This window comes from Microcaecilia unicolor, chromosome 2 (genome assembly GCF_901765095.1).
Source record: "Microcaecilia unicolor chromosome 2, aMicUni1.1, whole genome shotgun sequence".
Taxonomy (NCBI): Eukaryota; Metazoa; Chordata; class Amphibia; order Gymnophiona; family Siphonopidae; genus Microcaecilia; species Microcaecilia unicolor.
Genome location: NC_044032.1, coordinates 548,838,115 through 548,856,094, shown reverse-complemented (window position 1 = coordinate 548,856,094; position 17,980 = coordinate 548,838,115). Strand labels below are relative to the sequence as shown.

General features: G+C 39.9%; 1 protein-coding gene across 1 annotated transcript in view; it reads right to left on the bottom strand.

The window, feature by feature from the left end:
• Positions 1–13,428, bottom strand: part of GABRB1 (gamma-aminobutyric acid type A receptor beta1 subunit) — a 481,904-nt gene extending 468,476 nt beyond the window's left edge. Inside the window, 3 exon segments of the mRNA XM_030191347.1 lie at positions 12,796–12,863; positions 13,117–13,208; positions 13,349–13,428. Coding sequence (XP_030047207.1) covers positions 12,796–12,863; positions 13,117–13,208; positions 13,349–13,428 — 240 coding nt within the window.
• Positions 13,429–17,980: the final 4,552 nt, after the last annotated feature.

The window sequence follows — 17,980 nt, the reverse complement described above, 5'->3', positions numbered from 1 at the left end:
GGTGGGAAAATGTGGGGTACAAATGCAACAAATAAATACATAAATATCTCCATTTAGCATAGGAAGTCCAAGTAAGCATGGGAGCTCAAGGCTGAGACATTCACAATTCCCCTAATATTGTGCTAAAGGTTAAACAGGTAGGGCCTGATATTCAAAATGATTTAAATGGTCAGAAGAGGCACCTGGCTGTTTAAATTGCCTGCCCTCGGCTAACCGGGTATTTTCAGCAGCACATAACTGGATAGTGCCACTGAAAATGCCCATTTAGAACTCAAGCCAAAACCAGCCACTTTGGGGGCGTTCCAAGGGCAGAGTCGGCACTTAACCAGTTAAAGTTAGCTGCATGAATAGGACCACATAAAAGGCTCTCCTATCTTTATGCAGATCTTTATAGCTGGTTAAGTGCCAAACACTGCACTTAACTGGCTATGGGCCCTGTTTCCTAAGGCGCATTAGCATTTTTAACGTGCCTACAATTAGCGCGCACACTAACCGTGTAGGTGTCTATTGGGATATTGTAGGCACGAACATGGTTAACGTGCACACATAGTTAACATGCGTTAACATGCGTGCCTATAATGCGGCTTAGTAAACAGGACCCTATATTTTGGCAGTCTCCATATATTCAATGTCGGATCCCAGACATGACCCAGGATTGAATTTTAGGGTATAATGCCAGTGGAGGCTAAATATCAGGCCCATTTGTAAGATATGTATAAAGATGCCAGGAAATGTACATGCATTTCTCTATACATGCATATAGACCTATAGTCCTAGAAAAAGACCAGCATCCCTCGGCAGCTTCTTATGTGTAAGCTTCCACACATAAATGCTGGCTATTATACTTCTACAACATGCAAGCTGTATTTCAAAAAAGTATAAGTTCATCCAATTAAGGCATGAAGCCCCCCCCCCCCCCCAAAAAAAAAAAAAAAAAACCCAAACAAACACATTTTTAAACTTTAAAGGCAATTTGCTAGGGACTTTTTATTCAAACCTTTGTTTCAAGCCCTGACCTGAACGAGCACTTTACTTTAACTTATGTCTGCCTCAGACGAGATGAGAGGAGAGAGGGTCTGGCAGTTAAAATTTAATAACTTGTCGCTATACACTGGGGTATTAGAAACAGTCCGGTTTCCCTTCTTTTACCATGTTCACAATACAGAAACCTACAGCCAATCTTCCTCTTTTTTTTAGTTTTAATTAATATGCTTAGTAGTGCTCAGAAACTGGGTGTACATCATTGACCTGGTTAACAATTCTTTAGTTGTCACCCAGACCCGCCATCATAGCACTTGGACCCTCCTCCCTGCCTTCTACTCCATAAATTTCACACTGGTGTATCTATATGGTATACAGTATCTTGATCACTTATCTGCAGGGTAAGTTAAGGTGGTTCCTTCTTCCAGGATGCCGTTCTTACCTCATTCGTTGACCTCCCAGTTCCATCTGTGATTCAATGTGCAGTAAAATGAAAATTGTACAAGTTACTCCCTTCTAATATTATTCCCTACATGCTTGCATGTTTCGCATTCTGGCGTCCTCAGGGTAACGGTAAGCTAAAATCTGTGACAAATGATTTGTGGATTTCATTGTAGCTTACCATTCCCCTGAGGATGCCAGAATGTGAAACATGCAAGCATGTAGGGAATGATATTAGAAGAAGGGAGTAACTTGCACAATTTTCACTTTACTGCACATTGAATCACAGATGGAACTGGGAGGTCAACGAATGAGATAAGAACGGCATCCTGGAAGAAGGAACCACCTTAACTTACCTTGCAGATAAGTGATTAAGATACTGTATACCATATAGATATACCAGTGTGAAATTTATGGAGTAGAAGGCAGGGAGGAGGGTCCAAGTGCTATGATGGCGGGTCTGGGTGACAACTAAAGAGCCGTTAACCAGGTCAATGATGTACACCCAGTTTCTGAGCACTACTAAGCATATTAATTAAAACTAAAAAGAGAGGAAGATTTACTGTAGGTTTCTGTATTGTGAACATAGTTAAAATTTAATGCCAAGAAGTATAGAGTGATGCACTTGGGGTGCAGAAACCCAAAAGAGAGATACCAGATAGGAGGGGAGAGATTAGTAAGCTCGACTTGGGAGAGAGACCTTGGGGTGTTGGTGTCTGAGGATCTGAAGGTGAAGAAACAATGTGACAAGTTGACGGCCGTAGCCAGAAGGATGGTAGGCCGCAAAGAGAGGGGTATAACCAGCAGAAGAAAGGAGGTGTTGATGCCCCTCTACAAGTCGTTGGTGAGGCTCCACTTGGAGTATTGTGTTCAGTTTTGGAGGCCGTATCTTGCTAAATAAAGATGTAAAAAGACTGGAAGCGCAGCAAAGAAAAGCTACAAAAATGATATGGGATTCGTGTTGCAAACCTTACGAGGAGAGACTTACCGACCTGAACGTGTATACCTTGGAGGAAAGGAGAAACAGGGTTGACATGATAACAGACAGTCTAATATTTGAAAGGTATTAATCTGCAAACAAACCTTTCTGGATACGGGAAGGCGGTAGAACTATAGGACTTGAATTGAGATTGAAGGGGGGCAGACTCAGGAGTAATGTCAGGAAGTATTTTTCATGAAGAGGGTGGTGGATAAGTGGAATGCCCTCCTGCGGGAAGTGGTGGAGATGAAAATGGTAATGGAATTCAAACATTTATGGGATTAACATAAAGGAATCTTGTTTAGAAGGAACGGATCCATGGAATCTTAGCGGAGATTGGGTGGTGACACTGGTAAATTGGGACGCAAAACTGGTTCTGGGCAGACTTCTAAAGTCTACACCCTGATTGTGACTGAATAGATATAGATGGGCTGGAGTGTAAATTTTAAGTGGCTTCGACATTAGCTTCAGAACTTTTAATACAAGAAGAGTGATGGGCAGACTTCTATAGTCTGTGCCCTGAGAATGGCAAGGACAAATCAAACTCGGGTATATTTTCATATACCATGTAAAATGAGTTTATCTTGTTGGGCAGACTGGATGGACCGTACAGGTCTTTATCTGCTGTCATTTACTATGTTACCATGTTATGAAAAACCAGCACTGAAGCTTTTGAAAACAACACAGTAAAATAAGAAATAAAAGTATTTAGGCCGCTTTTACTAAAGGTGGTAAGCCCCAATGAGGGGTTAACATGCCAAGAAAAGGTAATTTGCCTAATCGCTTGCTCTAATTGTCCATTATTTGTTTGTTATTTTTTTCAGGAGGGGGCTTACAATGGATGGGGAATGAGTGTGGAAGTTTTATCCAGCTAGGGTGTTCCACTAAGCACACACTAACCCCCAGATTCTACATAGCGTGCCTAGTTATGTGCGGTTCTGCATGTAAATCTAGGTATATTCTATAAATACGCATGTAGATTAGTTGTTTTAACAAGCTGTTAAGGGTTAACAGCTCATAACAAGCAATAATGAGCTCTAATTGGCAATGCACGTACATTGCTAAGCGTATTCTGTAATGTACTGCACAGGCAAAAAGGGGCATGCTTAGGGGCATGGAAATGGGCATTCCAAAATCTATGTGCATTGTTATAAAATATGGGCTAGTGCATGTAAATCTACGCATGGGGATTTTATACCTGCTTTCATTGGTGTAAATGGACGCAAGTAGATTTAGTTGCAAGAACTATGCCTAAGCGTATTCTAAATACCGTGTGTAGATTTATCCACTTAGGAGTAATTGCCTAGTGCGTGTTAATTTTAGGCACCATATATAGCATCGAGCCCTAATAGGATGTCATGGACTTCATGCAAGACCACTTTGTGCCCCCTAAATAACAGTCAGGAAGTGCTTGTGTGTTAAATTTTTGCAAGTCCCACACACTAATTGAAAAATTAGCGTGGGGACCTGCAAAAGCCAAGTATTTAAAATGCCCTGAATACTGCCTCAGATTAAGGCCTAATGTGCAGGAAACTCCCATGTTAAAATGCATTAAGCCCAGATCTTAATGTGTTTTAGTAAAAGGGCCCTTTTTGTTTTTTTGGACTGTCCAAACCATGCCCCCATTGTGCATCCTATGGTATCTATACATGTAAATAGCAATATTCTAAAATCGGTATTTACATGTGTCTGTAATCTGCACATATAAATGGTGTATTTATATGTAAACATGCCACATAAGACTTCTAAAAATGACCTCCATATTCAGTTGTGTGACTTATTTCCTTCCCTAAGTGGACTAAAAATGTAAGCTGTACCTCTGACAATAAAGGGGGAAGTGATTTGTCCAAGGTCACATGGAGTGACAGTGGGAGAAGTAAGGTTTGAATGTTGGTTTCCCTGACTCACAAACTGATTCTTTAAGCACAAGGCTGCTACACCATCATCATATTTGGAACTAGATTTTATATGTATTGCGCCAAGAATTCTGTGTGGAAATTGAAGCGTATTCTATAAAGTATGCTTTAATTTAGGTGTGCTTCATAGAATAACCCAAGCGCTGGTCCTTGAAACTAAAATTAGTCACATTCAATTACGCCAAGTAAAACCTGGTGTAAATCCCCGATGTCTAAGTTAGGAAAAGAGCAGGTGCATTCTATAACAACATGCATAAATTTTAGAAATGCCCATGACCTGCCCACTCTATGCCCATTACCATTTTAAATATGCGACTTATATTTACATGCACCATGTTACAGAATACCCTTAGCAAGTAGTGTGCGTAAATCCTAATTATTGCCAATTAGTGCTGATAATTGGTTGTTAACATCCATTCAGTTCTGATTAGCTTGTTAAACAATCAAGTTATGCACGTTGTTAAGGACTACACTTCAATTTCAACTGTTTATGTATTGTTTCTTTCCCTTTGCCTTTTCTACTGCTTCTTCATGTCACATGACACTGTTTGCCGGAGGATGTGGTAACAGTGGTTAGCGTATCTGGGTTTAAAAAAGGTTTGGACAAATTCCTGGAGGAAAAGTCCATAATCTGCTATTGAGATAGACATGGGAAGCAACTGCTTGCCCTGTGATTTGTAGTATGGAGTGTTGCCACAATTTGGGTTTCTGCCAAGTACTTGTGACCTGGCCTGGCCATTGTTTGGAAAACAGGATACTGGGCTAGATGGACCACTGGTCTGACCCAGTATGGCTACTCTTATGTTCTTATTACACATGCACACCCTATCAGGAAAAAAGTTCACACTATGTGCAAAAAGGGAACACTATGGGCCTTATTCTATAAAGGATATGCTCCTAAAATGTATGCTCCTAATTTATGAGCATAATTTACGCTCCTAAATTTATCCTCCCAAAGTGTGTGCATAATCCATTTTTGAGCATAGAAAATGGTCATAATTTAGGAGCATAAATTTTAGGAACATAAATTTTTGAGCATAACCTTTATAGAATAAGGCCCATTATGTACAGTGGTGCATGTAAATTCCAAAAAGGGGGCATGGCCATGGGCGTGGAATGGGCGGACCATGGGCATTTCAAAAACCTATAAACATGGTTATAGAATACACCTGCTCCGTGTCTAACTTAGGTGCAGGTATGGCCTCTAGACATATTCTATAAACCGCACCTAAATCTAGAATATGCCTAGGTGGAAATATTTTCAGCACTGATTTTTCAGATGTTGTATATAGAATCTAGTCCATAGTGTGCACTCTTTAAGAAGAGGGCACACTATTAATAACATTAATTGAAATGTTATGAAAAAATTCCAAACAAATTACATTACATTTTTTGGGTGCCCATCCCTAGTCAGCAGTACCTGTCAGGATCCCAAAAAGTAGTAAGACTCCAGGCTGCTTACTCCCAGAGATTTGCAGAGGCTTCCTCAGGTTTATCTTGAATGATTTATGGACTTCTCTTCCAAGGAATTTGCCCACATTTTTTATTTATTTTTTGTTACATTTGTACCCCACACTTTCCCACTCATGGCAGGCTCAATGTGGTGGGCAATGGAGGGTTAAGTGACTTGCCCAGAGTCACAAGGAGCTGCCTGTGTTAAGAATTGAACTCAGTTCCTCAGGACCAAAGTCCACCACCCTAATCACTAGGCCACTCCTCCACAGTATAGTTTCTGAACTCATCTATACTGCTTACAACACATGCTCCAGCATTGAGTCTCAGGGCTTAACTATGTTTTTAGTTAAAAAAATGTTTCCCAAATTTGTTTTAAATGTAATACTTAATAATGGCAATGTTTCCTAGTCTTTGTACTTTCTGAAGGGTAAACAATTAACTCTCATTTATATGTTCCATGCCATTCAGGATATGATAGACCTCTATCATATCTCCATTAGCCATTCCTCATATGAGAGTTGTTCAATCACCTTAATCACTTCAGTTGTCTTTCTCTGTAACTTTTCTAATTCCATTATCTTTGTTGAGATCCAGCAGCTAGACTTACACATAGTACAAAAGGTGTGTTCACACCATGAAGCAATACAGAGATATTTTCTCTGTCTATTTTCTGTTCTCTTTCTAATAATTTCCAACATCATGTTTGTCTTTTTGGCTTCTGCCACACACTGAGCTGGGTGATGACTCCTACTGTGGAACCTAGCATCGAGTAGCTATAATTTGTTTTTTCCTTCCCTACAGCATCACTTTGCACTTGTCCACATTAAATTTTATCTACCATTCAAATGACTAGTCTTCTACTCTTCCAAAGTTCCCCTGCAATTTTCCACAATGCTCATGCTAATTAACAGCTTTGAATAATTTGTATCATGCATCTATGTAAGCCACATTGAGCCTGCAAATAGGTGGGGGAATGTGGGATACAAATGAAATAAATAAAATAAAATAAATTTTCAAATCGGATTACTTCATTTGGTGTTCCCATTTCAAGATCATTTGTAAATATTAATATTTATGACCTAGTTATCACTGTGCACTTAATTAAGGGATCCTTTTACTAAGGCACACACTAACAATTAGCGCACACTAAATGCTAAGATGCCCATTATATTCCTATGGACTTCTTATCATTTAGTGTACACTAATCATTAGCACTCACTAAATCCATTAGCATGTCTTAGTAAAAGGACCCCTAAGGTAAAATAAAAGCATTCATAAAATATAATGCATAGAATCAAATACAAAATATAGCACATCATAACATGAAAATATATTTTTAAAACTATATCTATTAGAGAACAGGAGCATTTCCTTGTTGCTCCTGCCCTGCCAGTAGCTTGGGATAAAACTGGCTCTGACCTCTAGCAGTAGTCTCAGGCACTCCCAGCAAGATCATGAGCATGTTGGAAGGATAGGGTAATGGGGCAAAGACAATTTTGAAGGACATTAGGTGGCCTGGTGGATCTGGGAGATGTTGGTGGAATTTCTGAGGGATGCAATGGCTGCATGACATGGGGATATTTTTGGAAGAAGGGAAGGGGGTTCTGGCAGGGTGTTAAGGTATTGCTGTTGCAATGACTTCTTAGTACATTACCAATAACTTGGCTGCAAGTGTGCTATCAGCAATAGAGTTAGGGGCCCTTTTACTACAGCTTAGCATGTGCTAACAAAATTAATGTGTTCTACACGCAAAGAAACCCATTTTATATTACACCTATGGGCTTCTTAACATTTACTGTTGGATTCTATATAGTGTGCCTAGAATTCCACACTGAAATCTAAGCGTATTCCACAACACACATAACTTAATTGTCTTAACAAGCTATTCAGCCTTGATAACAGCACTTAACAAGCAATAATGAGCACTAATTAGCAATCATTAGAATGTATGTGCATAACTTGCTAAGTGTATTCTGTAATGAACTGCGCCTAAATTCTAATACGTGTTGTTCAAAAGGGGTGTGGTCACGGACATAGAAATGGGTGTTTTGTGGGCACTCTCAAATTAACATGCATAAAATATGGATCAGTGTGTGTAAATCTACATGCAGGGATTTATGCCACATTTTTGTTGATGTAAATGGAGGCATGTGATTTTAAACACTGGGATATCATAATTCTATAAATCTTATAGAATACTCTTAGGTGGAAGTGTTTTTCATGTGGATTTTTTAAGCGCCATATATAGTATCTAGCCCTTAGTGTGCACTAATGGAGTTAGAATGCATTAAGCTTTAGTAAAAGGGCCTCTTAGAAGGCAATTTTATAAAGTGAAAAAAACCACTTATGTACCAATTATGCATGTATGCCATTAGAATAATATAGAATAATGACATATATGCACATATATGTATAATACCTGCTATACCCAAATTCACACCATTTCACTAGCCTTCAGGTTTGCAGTTTTCTTACACATTCAGGTACAGTTGGTATTTTTCTGTCCCTGGAGGGATCACAGTAAAAAAAAATGCTGAAATAAGATTTGAACTGAGTCCCTTGGTTCTCAGGACATTGTACTAATCATTAAGCTTCTCCTCAACTCTGCAATGAAAGCCTATTAATTAGTGAATTAAAAAAAAGATTTTAGTGCCACAAATGCCCATAGTTCCTGAAGCTGTCATAGAGCCTTGTATCCCTAGCTAGTTTCACATTTGGGGAGAGACGGATTTAGCCTTCACTGAGGGATTAAGGAGGTAATTCCTCCAGTGGATAAATGCTCATTTAGAACACCTTTCTGTAACCTGGATGTGCCAAGTACCAGGTCTACCAGATGTCCCTTCCCCTTCCAAAGTCAGTGTTGGATGTCCATATACTGGTCATCCCTCATTCTACCCCCAAAACACTCTATTGGGTCTGAATTCTTGGTGAAAGCTTTGGTGTGGAGAGGTAGATCTGGACGTCATCACATAAAGATGGCACTGAAAACCATGTATTGAGATCAAAGCACCAAGGGAACAAATATGGAGAGAGAAGAGAAGAGGGTCTAGGACAGAGACTTGAGGAACCTCAACTGATAATGGGCTAGAAGTGGAGGAGGATACACCAAAGCAGGCACTAAAAAGTTAAATGGGAGAGATATGAAGAAAATCAAGACAGAACAGAGCCCCATAATCCAAGTGAGGAAAAAGTTATTTTCCTGTCCAAGTTGATTTAAAACCTTAACTGTACTTGAAGCAATGGAGAATGAAATGACTTGTTCAAGTTCAGAAGGACGATCAGAAAGAAATGTAATATCTGAACCTTGACTTCCCTTGTGTTTAACCTGTTCTAAGTACTAGACTACTTCTCCATTCTTACTTTCATACCTGTTGTAAGCAAATAGGAAAACTAATATTTTTAGTATGAACAATGTATGGTGAAATAACATTGATAGTAAAACTAAAGGCTCATGTTTTTGAAACAAAAAAGGTCAAAAAATCAGCGCAAAGCAGAAGATGAATTTTATTAAGGCAAACTGTCCAAATTTCTATTTTCAAAAACAATTTTTAAGACATTTTTTCTATGCAGTGTATATGCAGTGTGTCCAAATCTCAAGGAGGCATGTTGAGGGTGGGATTTGGGCATTCCCAAAACTTGGACTTTTTTCCTGCCATAACGGAACAAAGCAAAAGTGTGCAGGGCTAAAAGTTAGACGTTTTGATCTAGACCTGTTTCTATCACAACTACGTCACTAAAAGGTGCCCTAAATTTCTACTGGAAGGATTAAGCATGACCCCCTCTTACTCCCCCCAGTGGTCACTGACCCCCATCCCACCCCCTATAGATATGCAATAAACAGTACACACACCAGCCTCTATGACATCTGGCCAGGCCTATTAGAACAACAAGCGGATCCCTGGAGTAGCCTAGAGGTCAGTACAGTGCACTATAGAGATGAGAACCCAGGCCCATATCCTACTTATGGTGGAAAGTGTATGCCCTCATAAACCCACCTAAAACCTACTGTACCCACACATATGTGATACCTGTAGGCATAAGGGCTATTTTAGTGGTTGTACTGTTGGGTACAGTAGGGTTTTGGTGGGTTTTGTAGGGCTCACCATACCATATAAGGGGGTAATGGTGAGATGTGTACCTAGGCCCTTTTATGTGAAGTCCACTGCAGTGCCTCACTGCTCTGCTGGGATGTATGTGTGGCCAATCTACTAAGAATGCTGGCCCCCATACATCCCAATGGCTTGATTTTGTAAGTTTTTTCCCTTGGACATTTTTTTTCCAAAAATGGTCCAAAACGATAGATACACAGAAACTGCTCTGTTCACCACTTGATTTTTGGACATTTTCAGCAAAACATACAAATCGGATTTATACGTCATATCAAAAATGCATTGTGTATGACTACAATATCACACCCATCTATCATTAGACTTCCTAATTCTCAAATTTATAAAGGGATGTAAAATAATCATTTTATTTTAAGCCAGAACAACAACAAAGCTAAGTTTGAAGGGTACAACATATTAAGTTATCCTGGTATAATTAAATTATGACATCAAAGCCTGCTTAATTTGCATTTGGCACAAATCATTGAGATTTATGCCCTATAACCTACAGCATTTGTGTTCTCCATTTATCATAATGCAGAGTATTGTCAAGAAATGAATTCTTTGCAAGCAAGAAAAGTGTAATCATTTCTCAAAGTTTTACTGCAGAACTAATTAAGTTCTATGCAAATGACATCACTTCTGCTCTATCACTTAAAGAAGAAACTCTGCTTTTTCTGGACTCATGATTTCACCATTGAGAAACAGCAAAGGTATTTGTGTGTTTTACTTATAGATTTCAAAATCATTTAATATAAATGTTCAAGTGAACAAATGAACAAATTGAAAACAATAATAATAGAAATATTAATTATACTCATTACTAGCGGACATGCCAGTGGTACTTTTCTCATACTGATCACTTCAAGATAGACTACTGAACAATTTATATTCTAAAATGTGACAATGATACCATAATTTACTAAAATGCCTAAACCTTGGGATTAAATGGAAACAAAATGAATTCCAACAGCTATCCCTGCAATGGAGCAAATATCTGAATTATCTGAGTTTCAAAGAGAATTCATATTTATTATTTGTCTTCATAAACCTATATTCTGAACAGTGTCTAGAAAAAATACACCAACACTATACAAAGTAAAATTGTGAGAGGGGTTATTCATATCCACTTGTTTCTATTCACCTCTAGCTTTTAATATGTTCTAATAATGATCTTTGTCATGATTCTTCACCTCTTTTAACATCCTAGCTATTATTTGATTTTTTTGTATAATTGTTTTTCTCCTACAAAAGCCAATTAGGGAGACAATTATACTAACAACTCTAAAGAGAGCACATTGAAAAAAAGAAACACTGTATGTAAATAAAACATAACTATGTATATAAATGTCCAGCTTGCATCACTGTTTCCATAGGAATCATTGAAAATTCCTATTGACAGCTGTGTTTATCTTTGTTTTCTGTTTTGGTGTGTTGTGTTGTTTTAATTGGAAGTTTGCTGCCTGAGATGATGTTCTTTTCCTTTCATGGACTGCAAGTCAAACTACAGAGATGAATAATAATTAAAAATAAATGAATGAACTATTGTTCAAAATGCTTGATTGCTTTTAAAAGGGTCACCAGGTTCTCAGACCAACAATAATATGTTATGCAGCACAGATATTAAGGTCTGATGCACCTCTAACAAAACTGTGGTTAAAATGTTACACCAAATGCAGAAATCTGATTTATAAACTGTGAATAGTTACCATTCAGATGCACCTTTAAAAGGACAGGCATATGTGTATGATGTGCATTGAAAAATATCTATTGGAATTTATCATAAATGTGTTTTATTTTTGCCAATAAAAAGTTCAGATAATGGGATTGATTGAAACCTGTTGAAGCTTTGTTACTCTTGCCTTACATAAAGTAACACATTTATGTAGTAATGTTGCTAAATGATGCTCAGGTTAGATGTTCAGAAACAAGAAGAGAATTTTCTCTAGCCTTGGAAGTCTCACATTTTCATGTTATTCCAGTGACCACTGAGGTACAATAACTCAGAAAAAATATCAACAGCATCCTGGGTTTAAAAAGGTTTGATGTGCAGAACTAATTCATTGCAGACATATCATTTACACAAAAAAGCTGCTGCTACACTGAATAGGCAACAGGAAGATACACCCTGCTGTTTTAGGAATAGGTAAGATTTGAACACAATAAAAACAAATGATGCCAAGTATGCTAACTGAAATGCACTGAATGCAGTCTTGTATGTTTTGCTCAGCACTTTTCATTTCATGATTCTCTTTCTTTTATTATTTAACATTATTTTTTTTCTCTGAGCAATACAGACAAAGGTGATCTTTGTCACTACAATGTTAGAGATTCAAGACATCCTAGTTGCTCGTGTAGTCTCAGATTTCAAAACAGACAAGCGTGAACTTCGATACTTCATCAACTTTTAAGCACCAGCAAACAGAAATGTTATTCATTACGTACATCTACAAAGATGTAATTATTTAACTTGTTTACTCCTTATTTCTTCGCACCGAGTAATAAATACTCCCATATCCAAAACACATTGTATTTGCATGCTCACATTACTTCTTTTGGCCGACCTGGCCCTTTCTCTTCAGGACAGAAACCTTGGAGCTATCCATGGTACTGAACTAAAGTAATAAAATTCAGCCATCAGTAGATGGCGGCATTCTACATTAAAGTATACAGTATCGTGTGTAAACTCTTCCCAAACAGCATCAACTATAACATAATTAATGCAAAGCAAAGATTAATGAGAAATGTATAAAGAAAACTGTTATTTTAAATGGGATGTGTGTCAAGAAGAGTTAGGCAAGGGGTGAAAGTTACTGGAAAGCCCAAAGGTTGTTAATTTATAATAAAGTTAGGTCTGGCCAACTAGATGTCTAGATCCGTGCACTTGTGTGTGCTTCTTGAATTCAAACGTACTCACCATGTTGACTTCTGAGACCATATCTATGCTGGCAACATCTATCCTCATCCCCACATCGACAGGAGGCCCTTAAAATGGAAACACATTTGTTGATTTGGCCATAAGGCTATCCTAAATTCTTAAGTTGCGGGTATCCTTAACCCCCTCCTTCCAATCTCAAAATACACAGACACACCGTCATCACTACCTTTACCACCAGCAGCACAATGTTCTCAGATTGGTTTGTCACCCCCCCCCCCCCCCCCCATTATCTTTGATGGTGTAAACACAACCAGCACAATGTTGATGGCAGATGAAGACAGATGAAAACGAAAAACATACCACCGAAGTCTGGCCTCAAACGAATGTCATATCCTTTGAGTAATCTATCCACTGTCTCTTTCACGTAAGACATGTTGCTGGGCTCATTAACGCTGAAGGGAAGAAGCATGGACTGGATTCAGAAATTGCACTGAACTACAAGCGAACAGAATTACAGTGCCATATACCTTCCCTCAAAGAATAACACTCACAATCATGGATACAAAATACAAGACGGTTGCAGTAAGCTCACCTTTGCGCACAGCAGACCATTGTTACTATCACGGGGAACCACAGAATCCCAAAATACCCTCGGCCTTGCACTGTCCACATTCCTAACTTTGATTTTAAAAAAAATTGTCTTATGAGCGAAGATTCGAGGAATGGAACTTAGTCCTAGGCAGAGCAGTAATTCTAAATACAGCCACGCATGCGTGATGATTGTTCAATATCCAAAGATCCCGTTTGCTTTGGAAATAATTTTCCTGGTTAAAAAAAAATAGTCGTCAGATAAAAACCGTTAAAAGTAGTCCTTGCTCTTTTTTTTTCTGCTCAGATCTTCGAACTGATCAGGAGAGAGTTTTCGTTTGTAGAACACCGACTGGTGTATTTTTTTTTTTAACCTGATCTTCTGCGGTGGCCAAGATCAGACAGCATGATTCTGATTAGCATCTCGAGTAAGAGATGGTCCCGATGTGCAAGAGCTCTGGAGCTTGATGATTAGAAGCTGAAATAATCTCGATTAAAGACTTATGACATTTCAGCTTCCCCTGTTTTAAGACTGCTTTAGCTGCGCGCAACCATTCCTCTCAATCGGGTCTGGGAAGTACCTGATCGCGATGGTTTCCTTGATTATAGGAAGGGGGTGGGGGAGTTGGGAAGTCCAGTAATTACCCGTGTTTAATTTTCTTCGGCTTTCTTTATTCTGAACCTGTCTTGAAGACAAACAGTGCTCTTTCCAGAATAGTCGGAATAATTTCATTTGTGTCAGGAATTTCAACTGAATCCTGAGCGAATCCATAGCAAACCAGGGACTACTGTAGCAAGTTGCTGGTCATTTTTAATGGGGATTGGAAACAGTAGCCTGGATAGCCACAGGATACAACTACAGGTGCACCTACGGAAGACGATGCCAGAGAGGTTTATTTAATTTATCTGTACCAAAAACCAATAATTATTGCAAAAAGAGAAGACCAGGAAGTACTCTATTTTATCTACAGCAAGAATGGGAAGGGTACAGCCATAAGCATCAGTGAAACAATTAACACTGACTTTGTGGCAGCTGAACATATCTGTTATATTTTGAATCATCTCCAAGTATTAAGGGGCTGTAACCTGAACTCCTCCCCCTTGTGTAAGGTTCTAGAAATAGTATAGTACTAGAAAGAAGAAGAAGGGGCCTAATCAACAGGCAAGGTCGCACCTTCTGCCTCAACAGTCATCAGTTCAGCCCTAGATCACTAAACATAGATCATTTAGGTTCAGTTCTAATTTACAAAACACCACGAATGTGCCAAATTCAGGGACCCATGCAGAAATACTGTGACGGAGCCACACACAGATGTCTGAGCATTGGACTGTAATACCATGCCATGCAGAAAGCTAATGGCATGCAAATTTTATGCATGGAAAAGTTGGGTTCATGGGGGAGGGGCATATGCACAAATTGTCAGCATAAATGGGCCCATTCTCCTGTGCCTAAATAAGGAGCTTCACAAAAATTCCTTGAACAAACATTTTTTGCAAGGCTCATATTTAGGGCAGAACAGGCACTGATCCACTTTTAATTTTATCAGACTGCCTATTCTTTCACCTACTGTCTGTCTTTGAAACTTGGAGCATAGGATCCAACTTTTCAAAATGATTGTGGGTGCTAATCCCAATAGAACCTACCCCTCCCTAGATATAGTCAAAGAGTTTGATCAATATTGGAGTTTGCTCAATATTGGGGGTGCTCAAGCACCCACAGCACCCACAGAGCTGCCTCCTATAAATGTAAGGACTTCCTTCTGGTGGCAAAACAAGACAAAAGTGGCAGGTAAATCTCAAAAACTGGCAGAAAATCCTCTCTGCAAACCCTTGTATGCTGCTCACATTAACTGTTTGTCACAAGCCCCTGTGTACCTCTCTGAACTGCGGCGGAATACTAAATGGTTTCGTTAGCATTCATTTTAATGCAATGCATGGCCATGTATTCTGTCCAAGTTAACACCTGCGCAAAGTCCTTCTCTGCATTGCTGGGTGCATAGAACCAGCATCTTATTGAAGTAGCTCAATATAAGTTCTTGCATTTGTATGCTTCTTCCTGTTAGATTGGGTGGTGTGAAGTCAAGCAGGGTGTATATATACTAGGATAAAAGACCCGTTTCTAAAAGCAATGAAATGGGCACTAGCAAGATTTTCCTCAGAGTGTGTGTGTTTTACAGAGTGTGTGTGAGAGTGAGTGTGTGATAGAGAGAGAGTGAATGTCTGAGTGTGTGTGACAGAGAGAGTGAGACTGGGTGTGAGAGTGTGTGTGTGTGAGAATGAGAGTTTGTGCCAGAGCCCCCCTTCCCCTCCCAGGGTTTTCCCACTCCCTCCCTCCCTTCCCCGTTGTAGGGGTTTTTCTACCCCCTCCCTCCCTCCCCTACCAGTTCCAGTGTATTTCAATGCCCTCCCTCCCTCCCTTCCTCTCAGTTGTAGGGTTCTGCCACCCCCTCCCTCCCTCCCTTCCTCCCTCCCAGTTCTAGGTTCGTGAACCCCCCTCCCTCCCTCCCATTTCCATGATTTTTGCCCCTCCCTCCCAGTTCTAGGGTTTTCCCACCCCTCCCTGCCTCCCTCACAGTTCCAGGGTCCTCAACCCCCCTCCCTCCCAGTTCTGTGGTCCTCCCTGCCTCCCTCCCAGTTACAGGGTTTTTCACCTCAGTTCCTGTGTTTTCCCTCCCTCCCAGTTACAGGGTTTTGCGTCCCACAGCGTTTGAAAGACAGTATCCCTGGAGGGCAGTTCCTACAGATTCGTAGACTGTGTAGCTCCCGTCATCAGTTCCGCATGCAAGCTTATATGGCGGGGAGGTTTACATATCGAGGTTATCCATCTACATTAGTCCATAGGGCGATGAGAAGAGCATAGAATGTTTAGGGTGAATGGTTTCAGGCGCCGGTTCCAGCTGTGACTGAGGCGGAGTCTCATCTTACCTTATACACATATGTGTAAAAAGGTAATGCACATCGTTAGGAAGCATTGGACGATCTTAACGATGCACAGCCAATTTCAACAGAAGCCTAAGTCGGTACCTGGCATTGTAAATGTTTGTATGGGGGCTTGCGGCGGCATTGCGGAGGGAATTAACTCCTTTTCTATTTTCTTTTTTCATTACTTGCCCTCGACGTCATGATGTTTTGACGCGAGGGCAGGGCATTTGAGTGATGCCATTCGGTGAGTACCATTGTTCCGCCCTCGACATCATCACGTTGTGATGCGAGGGCAGGGCAGACACTCATGGCCAAAACGGATATCTAGACCACTTCAAGTTTCCGGCTTGAGGCTTCATAGAAAGTTGGAGGTGCCTTTTATATATATATATATATATATATATATATATATATATATACAGTGCACTCCATTTAAGTGCACGTTGGATAAGCACAAGCGCTGTTTAACTACGTGCCGTACTTCGGTCCCATTTTTTGGCGCGTGACAACCAATGAGATTTCAAATTTACCATCTCCTTAACTGCCACAGGCAGAATAAGCGAAATAATGTTGTTAGAGTGTACACTGGGGTCGTCGTCGTTGCGGCGGAACTGTAAGACTTTAGCACTGGCTTAACGAATAGAAGTTCTTTAAAAAATTAGAAAACAAACAATGTCAAGCATCTATTGCTAAAGAATATGGTGTCAATCCCAGTCAAATTTCACATGCCTTGAATCAGAAAAACCAGCTTCTGGAAGACTGGCAAAACAATACAAATCCACAACGGAAACGAAAACGGGCAGGAAGAGGAGGTAGAAGATGCTCTTCTTCGGTGGTTTTCTCAAGTCACGAGCAGACAGTTTTCTGTCAGTGGTCCACTGCTTATGGAGAAAGCTAACCAGCTAGCTGAAAGTCTTGGACTAACTGAATTCAAAGTCACTTTTGGATGGTTGGAAAGATGGAAGGAGAGGAACAGCATAAAATTCAAGAAACAGCATGGTGAGAAACAAGACACTGATGACTTTGGTGCTGAAAATTGGGTTGTTTCAGTTCTTCCTACCATCTTGAATGAATTTGCACCTCATGACATTTTCAATGCTGATGAAAACAGTCTCTACTGGTGAGCGATTCCTGATGGAACACTTGCATTCAAACATGCCAAAACTACTGGAGGTAAAACATCGAAGGACCGACTGACAATCCTCCTTTGCTTCAATATGGATGGGAGTGGGAAGTTGGAACCCCTTGTCACTGGAAAGAGGAAACAGCCCCATTGCTTCAAGAAAGTTAAGCGACTTCCTGTGTCATATGAGGCTGATGCAAATTCATGGATGACTGGGGAAATTTGGAAGCAGTGGCTAAAGAAGTTAGACACTAGAATGCGGGCACAAAAACATCAGATTTTGTTGCTTTGTGATAATTGTGCTGCACACAGGGATGATGTCAGGCTGTCTAACATCAAGGTGGTCTTCCTGCCACCAAACACTACCTCTCTGATCCAACCTATGGATCAGGGCATAATAGCCAATTTCAAACAACATTATCGGGCTTTTGTGCTACGTCATCTGATGAGCGTTATGGATGACCAGACTGGCAAGGATAAACGTGCTGTTGAACTGGCTCGTAATCTATCACTGTTGGATTCCCTACATATGCAGAAAGAAGCCTGGAATCATGTTACACAGGCAACCATTGTGAACTGCTACAAGCGGGC